This window comes from Hipposideros armiger, unplaced genomic scaffold (genome assembly GCF_001890085.2).
Source record: "Hipposideros armiger isolate ML-2016 unplaced genomic scaffold, ASM189008v1 scaffold_1270, whole genome shotgun sequence".
Taxonomy (NCBI): domain Eukaryota; kingdom Metazoa; phylum Chordata; class Mammalia; order Chiroptera; family Hipposideridae; genus Hipposideros; species Hipposideros armiger.
Window position 1 is genome coordinate 254,145 of NW_017732620.1, and position 12,342 is coordinate 266,486.

A 12,342-nucleotide genomic window follows, 5' to 3' on the forward strand; every position below is an offset into this window, starting at 1 on the left:
GAAAAGATGTTCAAAATCATTAGCCATTAAGAAAATAAAGTACTGGTGCATTTGACAAGACAAGTAAACCTTGAAAGCACTAAGCTAAGTGAAAGAAGCCAATCACAAACAACAACATTACATGTTTTATGATTCTGTCTACACAATATGTTCAGAAAAGGCAAATCCATAGAAACAGAAAGTAGATTAATGGTTGCCAGGGGCTATAGAGAGGGGGAAATACCGAGTAATTACTAATGAGTATGGGGTTTCTTTGGGATGATGAAACATTTTAACGTTAGTGATGTGGTTTGTGTAACTCTGTGAATACAATTTAAAAAAATCATTAAATTGTATACTTTGTAAGGGTACATTTTATGGTATGTGGATTATGTCTCAGTAAAGTTATTAAAATAACATATATTAAGTTTTTTAAAAGTATGAAATGTATTTTTCTGGAGATGGTGACTTAAGTCACTATAAGAATTAAATAGGAATTTATAAATTAAAAAATAAGAAGTAAGTTTGTACTTACAGCTTTGCGCTGCAATTTGTTGAAAGAACATCTCAAGGTATCAACTGCTTCTGATTCTTTGGTTACTTCAACTTTAAATCTGTTTAAAATAGCATAGGCTTCCTGTGGAGTGAGGGTGGAGTTCAGAAACATCACAAGGAAAGCAATTGCCAAATGACTGAGATGCCTTCTAGAAACATATTCCTATGTCTTCAAAGAAGAGACCATATTCCAGAAGAGTTATTTCCAAAATTAAATGTGTATAAGAAGCAACTCTAGATTCTCACTGACATTGGCATTGACCCTAAGCCTTGAAATCAGCATTTAGTAAGTGCCTAGGTGATTCTGATGGAGACGTAGGCAGAGCACATTGAGACTCTATCCTAGAAAATATCCCTAAAATCATTTTTGGCCTTTCTTACCTCCTTGATCTTGTGTCAACACCATGCCAAATATTTTCTTATGCTCTAATAAAATATGGATTGGCTATATAAGGAATGAAATGATGATGTGGGAGATATCCCGAAGGAAAAGAAAACTTGAATGATTAAATGAATGGATTGGCAATTGACTTTACCAAAAGAATTTATGCTGAAGTATTGATCTTCTGCAGTCAAGGAAAAAAAATGATATGAGAATTTGAGGAATGGGTGGTCAGCATTCCCAAATTCCCAAACACTAAGATTTAAAGAAGTAGTAAATTCAAAGGTATAAAGTTCATTAGCTACCAAAGAGTATAAACTCTAAATGGGTTCAAGAAAGCAGTGCTCCATCATGAGCACTGGGTGCCAAAATGAGGCAACAGGAGTGCCAATTCCTCCGGTACTGCAGGCAATAAAGGAGTGCATTGTCTATAGAGAATTTTAAAAAACAGTAATAAAATGCATTAAGAGTCTGATTTTTATTATGTCCATGAGCCAAAAATTCTAAAAGTTAGTCATAAAATACTGGTGGTAGACAGTATTGTCTATACCCTAATCTCCAGAACCTGTGAATATGTTACCTTACATGGCAAAAGAGGTTTTGCAGATGTGATTAAGTGAAAGAACTTAATTACCCTGGAGATTATCCTGGGTTAACCAGGTTGGCCCAATGTAATCACAAAGGTCCATATAAGGGAAAGGGAGAGGCAGGAGGGTAGGAGCCTGGACCAAAGCAGGGTGGGTGTGATGCCATTGCTGGAAGGGGGCCATGAGCCAAGGGTTGTGTTCTGCCTCTAGGAGCTGAAGAGAGCAAGAAATGGCTTCTTCCCTAGAGCCTCCAGAAGGAATGAAGCCATAATGACATTCTTGATTTTAGCCCCATAAAACCCATTTTCAGACTTCTCATCTCTAGAACTGTAAGATAATAAATTTGTATTGTTTGAAGCCATTAAGTTTATGGTAATTTTTTATATCAGCAATAGAAAAATGAATACAGTACTCTTCCCTAAAAACATCTGCTGATCTAAGTTCCAACAGTTTACTGTTCAGCCTAAGGGGACTGTCCCCACCATGCTGCCCATGGTATGCCACTGGTCATGAGTGAGGCCTATAACTGGCTTCTAAAGACAAAGATATTTGGAGAAGTTGCCTAACATGTTGGGACTGATGTGAGAGAGTGCAACCATTCCCTTCCTTCAAATGGTGCCAACAAAAAAAATAAACTCTGTCTGGACCAGTACAGTATTATTAATATATTAATACTTTGTATACTGTTCACTGTTGAAAATTTGTCAAAATACCTTCAAGAACACCAACATCACAAAGGAGAAATAGGCAGATTGTACCATAAAATAAACGAAGAAATATGTTAACAGAATCAAACTCTTAGTGTTTCTACTTTTTTTTGTTTTTTAAATAGCATTTCAAGAATGAAAAACGCAATCGTTTCTTACTTCAATTGGTCCCAAAGTCATGTCCATTTGAATTTCGTTATCACGGATACAAGACAAGGCTTCCATTGCAAACCTGACATCATCTAAATCACGAATAGGTCTAGATAACTTTTTCAAATAGTCATTAATAAATGCTATCATGTCTGACATTTTCTTTTTGTATTCTTCATTCAGATATCGGCAGAGTAACATCTTCCATGCCTTAGCCTCAATTGATAAGGCCAATTTCATGGGCCCTGGTGAAGACAAGAAAAGATCAAAATAGAATACAACTGACACTCTGAAACGACTCATTTTATGTGTGATCTGAGTACCTGTAACCACACTGTCCCATTTTATAGTCACTAGCCACTAGCCACATATGGCTCTTGAGCATTTGAAAAGTAGTTAACCTGAACTAAATGTGCTGTAAGGTTACTAGATTTTGAAGACTTAATTCTTCTACATGTGAATATGATACGCTGTGCATGAGGAGACTAGAGTCTATGGAGAAGAATTTCAGAAATTACGTCTAGCTTAAGGTTCCAGTGTGAACCTTGCTCTGTTTCTGGCCATCCTATTAGCAGCCCTCACTCATCCCCCCATTTTCTTCTAGGTTACCCTGCACAGTGGAGTGTCATATATTTTTTGACGGCCAAACCTGTTTTCCTGTTATTCCACTCCCTACCTCATCCACATGGTTAGAGAACATGTGTAACCTGACCCTAGGTGATTGTTTCTCTTGATCTTGACTTTTTAGATACTATTCAGAATCCATTCTTGAGAGTTTGGCATGAGACTTAAGGGGGTGCCCTCTGGCCTGGGAAGCGGAAAAAGTCATGCACGGGGGGAAGAAGAAATGAGAGTCAGACAGAAAGGATTTCCTCAGCTTCCTACACTATCCCTGGTTCTGGTCCATTCCTAAAGCCCAGTTGCTTCTTGTATTCTGAGATATACCATTTTTTTCCCTCAACATAGTTCAAATAGGTTTCTGTTCCTTGAAAACAAAACAGATCTAACTAGTCAACTCTACCTTATCAACCCTTACCCATTCCTCTTTTCTCTCCTCTTGTTACCCCTAAACTCCCCAGCTCTGCAAAGCTTAAAAACTAACTGCTCTTGGGCCGGCCGAGTGGCTCAGTTGGTTAAGAGCTCGCTCAAGAGTTTGAGCTCTGAGCAACAGCGGTTCGATTCCCAGCCTGAGCTGAGCAGTTGCTGAGCTGCCAACAGGTGGCAGAATGGCTCAGCTTGAAAAAAAACAAAAAACAAAAACCAAAACTAACTGATCTCCTCCCAACTTCCAACAGTTAAACTAAGAGGACTAGGGAGCTGAGGAAAGTGTAGCCTGAGAAGAGACACACAGCCAGCTTGCTGACTGAGGCTGTGAGATCCTATCTCATGAGGTCCATACCTCCTGGACCTCTTTTCTTCTTTTTCTCAGGCCGCAGGGGTTCAGCCCACCTTCCCCTTTCTTTACACTATTGTCATCTATTCCACTTTATTTTCTTTCCTCTCTCTAAAGCCAAGTGCCTGGCCAACTACAAAACTGCTCCAGGTGACTTTTGTATTAAAGATCATAGTGCTAGCCACTATGAGGAAACAAATAGGACATTAAAATAATCGGTACAGTTTCTAAAATGCTTCAAAGGTTTTTGTAATTATTGCCTCTAATATACAGTTTCTGATTTCTATCTAAATAATCTCCTCAAGTATTTCTGCTTCTTCTCTAAATTAAATCCCTTCTTGATACATATAATAGTAGTCAGTATTTATTGAACATCAACTATTTGCCAGGTACTATGCTAAGTGTCTCATATAAAGTAGTTCATGAGGTGGGCGCTGTCATTATCACCCTCAGAAGAGGGATCAAGTAACCTTGGTAGTCAAATTTGAGAGTCACATTTACACTGAGAATAGATCTGAAAATCTACATAAAGTGGATAGCTGATGTAAATTAGGTCATTCAAATACATTCTGAGAATAAAATCTCACACACTGAAGACTGATTTGTACCTCTATAACCATGGCAATAAGTAGCCACCACAATCAGTTTTAAACCCACCGCATAGGCCAATTCACCTCAGTTCACATACTTTTGCAAGTCCATCAGTGTCAGCCCCTCCCTTCTGAATGTCAACCAATCAGATGGAACATGCTCAATAAGCCCGCCTTTGAGTACCAACCAATCAACAACAGTGCCCTGAGCAGGCATCCTTCTACAGATGATGTTAACCTCTAAAGGCACACAATCCTTAGCCTCCATGCTGCCCAGCCATCCTCTACGAGACCAGCAGTCTGCTTAGCTAGGAACATTGAGCCTGTCCAGTATAGCTCTCCCTCTCTGTAGTAAGCAATAAAGTCATCTCGGTCTTTTTATTTCAGACAGTAAGTGGTTGTCTCATCATCCTTCGATACTCTAATCTCAAATGGATTAGCTTCTCAAGAGACCTCAAACCGACTCCTATCTCAGGTACACAACCCCCTCCTCACAGTAACCTGAAAGTTTTACCTGTACTTTCAGTTGTTGGACTGCCAATTGAGAAACTGTGCAGAATATTAAGTGTATTAAGCCACCTTTGTATAATATTATATATAAAATATACAGTAATATATAACATACATATTATATGTGTAACACATTTATTTATAAATAATACTAGTGTTTCAGAAATATTTAATATTTATAATATTGTACCAAGGTAGCTTAATAACTGCCTTCTAAATAAAGTCACATTTCATGTGAAAATACAGATATTTTACATATTTTATAAATACCTGTATGTAATTCAAGTGCTCCTACAACAATAATAGGCTTCAATTCATCAATCTCCTGTTCCAAAGTAGCATAGCGCAGAATTTCTGATCTGATTTCAGTCAAAGAGGGGTCGTTAGCCAAAAACTCCTGTAGTGAGGAAATATTTTCTTTAGCTTTTTGACAGTATAAATCTTACACTTATAATGGTTGAATTAGAAAATCGCATTTGCTTACATACTTTTCCAAGTGTATGTGCTATCGGTAAGGAAAGGGATGAATTGGTAGTACCAGATGAGGAAGCTAGGTGAGGGAATTTCACAAAAGAACAGGAATGGTTATTCAGAATTCTCAAGTTTTCTTGAGTCTCTAACCAAAAATACAGCTGAGTCTGTGTAAATGTGACACACCCTTCAACGCCTGGCTTCTCGATTCATCTGGAACATAACTGGTCCTCAATCGTTGAAGCTAATTAAGTGAAATCTGCGCCTCATTATTATCAATTGCTTCAAAGTGTCAATGTGTGAATTACACACGATACAATGTGTTAGGTGCTTGGCATTTACAGGTTCTTGACCTCTGCTCATGAGTTCTTGTCATTACCACTTATATTTTCTCTGTGCTCCCCCACAAGTTAGATACAAACAATTCAACCCCAAACTGTATCACAGGTAGCAGAAACACACCTTCACTTTCACATGTCGATCCTCTGTCCAGAGCGTCTTGTACTCCTGAAAGTCCTGCAGGGCGTCTTGGGCCACCTTTCTTAGAGAATTCACACAGGAAGAAAGGAGGAGGACCAACTTGGAAATGTCCTCGTGCTCTGCTACCTCCGAATAAAAGTTCTTCAGCTTCCTTGCAGGGATAATATCTTCAAAAGATCCTGAAAATAGATGTGTTTATATTTACATAACTTCTATATTCAACTTTAAATATTATCAATTGTATTATTTATAGACTTTTTTCAAGCTGTATTTTCTTAAAAGACTCTCCCTCCAAATAATTAAGAGCTATTCTTTTGCCAACTTCACTGATTAAACTATTGTGTCTTATTAAATTATTCTGAGATCTAGGTTTCTTTAACGTGGAAAAACTGTGTCATTCAGCGAAGAGAACTGAAACACACTGATTAAAACCCAAAAACAATTTTTTAAAAAGTCTTCCAAAGGAAAGTCAAGAGTTGAAATTACTGCCTTCCAGAATAGCATGGTGGTTAAGGAGAGGCACTGCATTTGTCACCCAAATAACCTCAGGTCAGTTATTTCATCTTCTCAGGAATACTTGTGAGAATTAAATAAGACAACATATGTTCGTCTTCGACTCAGCATCTGGTATATAGAGATCGTCCAGTCACGATGAATCACGGCTATAAACATCTCTTGCCAAAATCTGGTCATGTCACTGCCTTGATCAGAGACCATGCAGATACTGTTGTTTGGCCCAAACAGTGCCTTACTTTTCAAAAACAGTTGTTAACAATAAAAATCATGGAATTTCATGCAAATTTCCAGATTTCCTGCTTCTCTTTTTAATGTGGTTTAATCTGGTAGTACAGGCCCACATTCCTGCATGACAATTAACCGAAGCTGAGTTGTGTCTCCAAAATGGGCCTCCCGGCTGAATCTACCATAGTCTCCTCTAAGGCCAGTCACTCATTTGCTCTTCTGTTTTATAGTTAACCAAAACTAAATCAAAAGAAATTACAAGGAATTGGCTCGAGAGAGAGAGAGAAAGAGAGAGAGAAAATGCCAAAAAGGGTATACACATTTTAAGAAAGGAAAAAACTATTAAAATTGTAATACTCAATATATACCGATAACAAAAGATGAATACAAGTGACGTTTGACTTCTGCAGTTACTAGAGGTGCTCAAAGTGGTTACCATCAGCGTCCAGACACTTCTGATTATGGTGAACTACTGCTTCAGCAGCGTTGACCAAAGTGTCCACTTATATACATATTTTTGGCACCGCTGGGTGTGTGTGTGTGTGTGTGTGTGTGTGTGTGTGCGTGTGTGTATAATGAAATATAGAATAGTGGGTATATAATTTAAAGATTAGAGATTAAAATACATTTAGGATCTAATTTAAGTTTTTCCCATACGGATAAAAGTCTCTAGTGCCACTTATTAAATAGTACATTCTTTCCCTATTGATTTGTAATTCCACCTGTGTCATAATCTAATTTTCATATATATGAGTGTTTCTGCTGCCTCTATCCTGTTCCATTGATCTATTATCAATTCTTGGACCATTAAAAGATTGTGTAAATTAGTCTGACTTTACAATACTCCTTGCTATTTGGCGGGGCAGGGCCCCTACCTTGTTTTTCTTCACCAATTCTTGAGTTATTTTTGGCTCTTTGCACTTCCACATACTTTTATAATAAAATATTAAAATTAAGAAATGATAGGAAAAAATTCTGTTGTGATTTTGCTGAAATTATATTCAATTTGTAAATTAAAGAATTGACATTCATATTATGAATTTATTCCAGTCTTCCATTTTGTCATTCAATAATCATTTTCTCCAAAAATTCTATGCAAATATTTTTTTTTATTGTTAGTTTCAGGTGTACAGAACAATGCAATAGTTACCCTTTTCACCCTCACAAAGTAACAACCCCCCTCCCCCCATCCACTGCCCTCCCACCCCCGATATCATGCTTATCTATTACAATTCCATTGAATCCGTTCCCGCACTCTACTCCGTGTCCCGAGGTTATATGTATATATAATTATAGTTGACATACAGTATTATTCAACATCAGTTTCAGAAATACAATGCAGTGGTCAGGCCTCTACATCAACTATGAAGTGGACTCCCCAAAAGGGCATTGGTCCATCTGGCCCCCTAAGAAATGCTTACAACGTTATTGATTGTATTCCTCGGACTATCTTTTTCTATCCCTGAGGCCATATTGCAATTACCAATTTGTACTGTCTATGCAAATATTTTTAAAATTTATTTATAAAGTACTTTCTGGTTTTGTGGCTATTGAAAAATCTATTTTTTTCTATTATATTTTTCCAGATATATTGAGATATAACTGTATTACATTTTCCTTTTTTTTTTCTTTTTTTTTTCTTTCTAGCTGAGCCATCCTGCCACCTGTTGGCAGCTCAGTGGCTGCTCAGCTCGGGCCAGGACTCGAACCGCTGTTGCTCAGAGCTCACACTCTTGAGCGAGCTCCTAACCAACAGAGCCACTCAGCCGGCTGTGTATTACATTTTAATTGAATTATTGGCTATTACAGAAATACTCTTTATTTTTGTATATTGGTCTTTATACATAAACATTACTGAATTTATAACAGTTGTTTCTAGGTTCTTTGAATTTTCTATATATGATCTTTAAATAAGGACAATCTTAGGCTTCTTTTCCAATTATTATTCTAATTTTTTATTGTCCAATTTCATAGTGAAGATCTCCAGTAAAATACTGAACAAAAGTGATGACAGCAGGCGTCTTTGTTTATTCTTCATTTTAATGGGAAAGAAATGCTTCTAAATTTTTCCATGGATAGCATTATCAGAAAAATCCCTCATATTCTTAGTTGCTAAGAGGATGTGTTTGGGTGAGTGAAATGTTATCATATATACAGAAGCATATATAAAACATTTATTAAAGAAGAATTTAAAGTATATAAAACATGTATTAAAGAAGAAGAAAATGAATTCCAATGTGCTCAGCACCCAGGTTATGAAGAGAATGCTGCCACGATAGCAGTAGTCCTCTTTCGGTCCCTCTCCTATCACATTCCCTTACCCCTGGAAGTGACCACTATGCTGAATTTTCTTTGAAAATAAACTTGAAGGTAAACCAATGTACTTATCTCTAAACATAGTTCAATTTTTTTAAAACTGAGCTCTAGTCACAAACCTAGCTGAGAAAGAAAAAAACATTAATGGCTCGTGTTCGACGAAGGCTCCCAGCAGAAAAGAAGCTAAAGCGCCTCGGGATCGAGTCTTGCTTCAGCTTTCTACAGGTTACAAAAGCCCTTTGAGGAAGCCATGGGGTAGAATCATGAGTCCTGTATAGAAAATACAGGTCTCATCATAATCAGGACATCTGGCAGGGTTATGCTTATGAGCTAAGAAATGGCTGTCCAACAGGAATATGGCCAGGACAGTAGGCTAATCTGTATTTTCCTAGATCCCAATACCCTCCCTCCAATTCTCAGTAGCAGGTCAAAGCAGAACACTTCTGAAGAGTGAAATGAGTTTCCTCAGTGGACCCAGGGCAGTGACAGCAGAGCTGCAGCTTCATCAGCACATGGTGAGAGCCAACCAGCACCAAAAAGAACATGGGCCCGGTTCCCCCAGGCATTCAGCATTCAAGTTAAACAACAGCACAAGGACCTCAGGCATCTTGGTGAGGTCGGCATCTGCCTCTGGAGTTATACTGGTCTATACTGGTCGCCACCTATGCTCGGAATACAATTGTCATTGTGTAATCATCCTCTATCATTCATCTGGGAAGTCCCTTCATCTTTCAGCCAATACCCCATGTCTTCTTCTTTGTTTTTCTTGCTTTATTTTCTCATTTTGAAAGCATACCACCTTCAAATAGTAGTGTATTGAGGGTAAATTTTTTCAGACATTCAATATCTGAAAATGCTTTATCTCCACCATCATACTTTGTTGATAATTAGAGAATAGAATTCTTATTTGCGAGGTTGTTGATATTCCAAAGATTCTTGCACCTACTGGTTTCTGGCTTTACATTTTGCCTGCTATAATAATAGATAAACATTAGATTAAAAGTCAGGCAATTGGATTCTACTCCTCTTATCCGGATTCATCCTTAGCCCCGTCACTAGGTTTGTGATTTGGGACAAATTATTTAACTTCTCTGAATAAAGGATGGAACTAATATTTATTTTGCCAACTATTTTATGTATATACATAGATCCATCCACATGCTTTTTTCCCAGACCTCCTTGCCTCTGATTTTCTAAAGTTGTCCCTTCCAAGTCCTGCAAATCGGTCTATCCGTTCGTCACTGCCCAAGAGCGCATGTGTATCTTTGCTTCAGGTCATTTCTCCTCCTAAAGGATACGCTACTTGAATCTCTGCTCATTGTGGGGAAAACTCCCCCCTCACTGTCCTGAAAGGCCACTCCTAAGTAGGCACAGTGCAGTGGAGGTCCATTTTCAGCTCACACCAAAATAGCAAACCAACTCATCAGCTACCAGGCGGGAGATTTTTTTGTCCTCCATTAGCTGGTTATAGGCAATACCTAATGAGACTATAGACATAAGCTAAGAGAGCAGTGTTGGTGCAACATAAAAAGATGGATGGGGATCTGGGCCATCTGTTCATGTGACTTACATGGTATATTATTATCTTTAATTTGCATACTCTGGTAACCAATGGAGGTGATAATAAAAATAATATGACTTTACTTTAGATTCCACATATAAATGAGATTATACAGTATTTTTTTTCTGTGACTGGCTTATTTCACTGAGCATAATGTCCTCTAGGTTCATTCATGTTGTCACCAATGGCAGGATTTGCTACTTTTTACGGCTGAATAATATTCCATTGTAAAAAAGTTAAACTCACAGTAACATGGAGTAAAATGATGGTTACCAGAGTCTAGGCGTGGAGGAGAAGGGGATATATTGATCAAAGGGTACAAACTTCCCAGTACAAAATAAAATTCTGGAGACCTACTATATAGCATGGTGACTATAGTTAATAATATTGTATTCTACACTTGAAATTTGCTGATAGATAGATATCATGTGTTCTCACCAAACACACACACACACACACACACACACACACACACACACACACAGGTATCTATTGGAGGGGATCAATACATTAATACTTTGTGGTAATAATTTCACGATGCATTACATTTCAAAATATCATGCTGTACTCTTGAAACACATACAATTTTTTTAAAAAAAGATTTTATTGGGGAATTGGGGGAGGGGAACAGCGTTGGGGAATTGGGGAAGGGGAACAGACAAGTTGCTGTCTTTTTGTTCTTTAGTCTAGTTGTGGAGGACATTGCTTCACTGGCCCATGTTGGTATTATCATTGCGCTCTTCCCAGATGAGGCAGATTGGTCGCTGGCCACTAGATGGTGGCTCTTGGCAGCTCACGCCAGCTGCCAGCCACTCACACCAGCTGCCAGCTACTCATGTTAGCTTTAGGCAGCCCACTGTAGCCTCACTGCAGCCTACACCATCACCAGCGACTCACGGCAGCCCAGCTCCAGGTCGAGCTGTTGTTCCCCATCTTCACTGTAGAGGGCAGTGTCACTGGCCCTCATGTGGGATCCGAACCCAAGCCCTGCTGCTCAGAGCTGGTGTCCCAAGCTGACTCTTAACCAATGCGCCACTTGGTCTGCCCGAAACATATACAATTTTTATATATCAAAATAAATAAAAAAATTTAAATGTTGCAGAACAGCAAAGAGAGGAGGAGGAGGGGGAGGGGGGAAAGAAGAAGAAAAAGAGGGAGGGGGAGAAGGAGGAGGAAGAGAAGAAGAAGGTGAAGGAGAAGGAGTAGTACTGTATGGCTTACTATAAAAGAAAGTGTCCAAATATGTCCCTGGAATTTGAGGTCAGTGTCACATCATACTCATAATTACCTAACGGAATAGCTTATATGTACTTTATGTACAAGGAACACATGTCCCTGCATCAATTTGCAATCCCAACAGTGCACAAAGGTTCCTTTTTCTCCACATCCTTGTCAACTGTTTGTTGATTTATTTTCATATGTCTATTGGCCACCTCTATGTCCTCTTTGGTGATATGCCCATTTGTTAACTGGATTGTTTGTGGGTTTTTTGGTGTTGAATTGCACAAGTTTTGAATGAATTTTGGATATTAACCCCTTACCTGATCTATCACTGACAAATATCTTCTTCCATTCAGTGACTTCCTTTAGTTGATGGTTTCCTTTGCTGTGAAAAACCTTACAGTTTCATGTAGTTCCATTTGTTTATTTTTGTTTGTTTCCCTTGCCCAAGGGGATGTATCCATAAAAATATTACTATAAATAATGTCTGAGAGTTTACTGCCTATGTTTTCTTCTAGGAATTGTATGGTTTCGGGACTTGCATCTAAGTCTTTAATCCATTTTGAGTTTATTCTTGTATATGGAGTAAGAAGGTGGTCCAGTTTCATTCTTTTGCATGTATCTGTCCAGTTTTCCCAACATCACCATTGATTGAATAAACTGTCTCTACCCCAATGTAAATTCTTGCCTCCTTTGTCA

The 12,342-nt window shown here is 38.2% G+C and overlaps 1 protein-coding gene across 1 annotated transcript in view; it reads right to left on the reverse strand.

Moving 5' to 3' along the window:
• The window catches only part of DNAH8 (dynein axonemal heavy chain 8), a gene marked incomplete at its 5' end in the record, with an annotated part of 267,299 nt that overhangs the window by 238,369 nt on the left and 16,588 nt on the right, over positions 1-12,342 (reverse strand). Inside the window, 4 exons of the mRNA XM_019633277.1 lie at positions 515-616; positions 2,370-2,605; positions 5,124-5,250; positions 5,787-5,983. Of these exons, the coding sequence (XP_019488822.1) occupies positions 515-616; positions 2,370-2,605; positions 5,124-5,250; positions 5,787-5,983 (662 nt within the window). The remainder of the gene's footprint in view (positions 1-514; positions 617-2,369; positions 2,606-5,123; positions 5,251-5,786; positions 5,984-12,342) is intronic.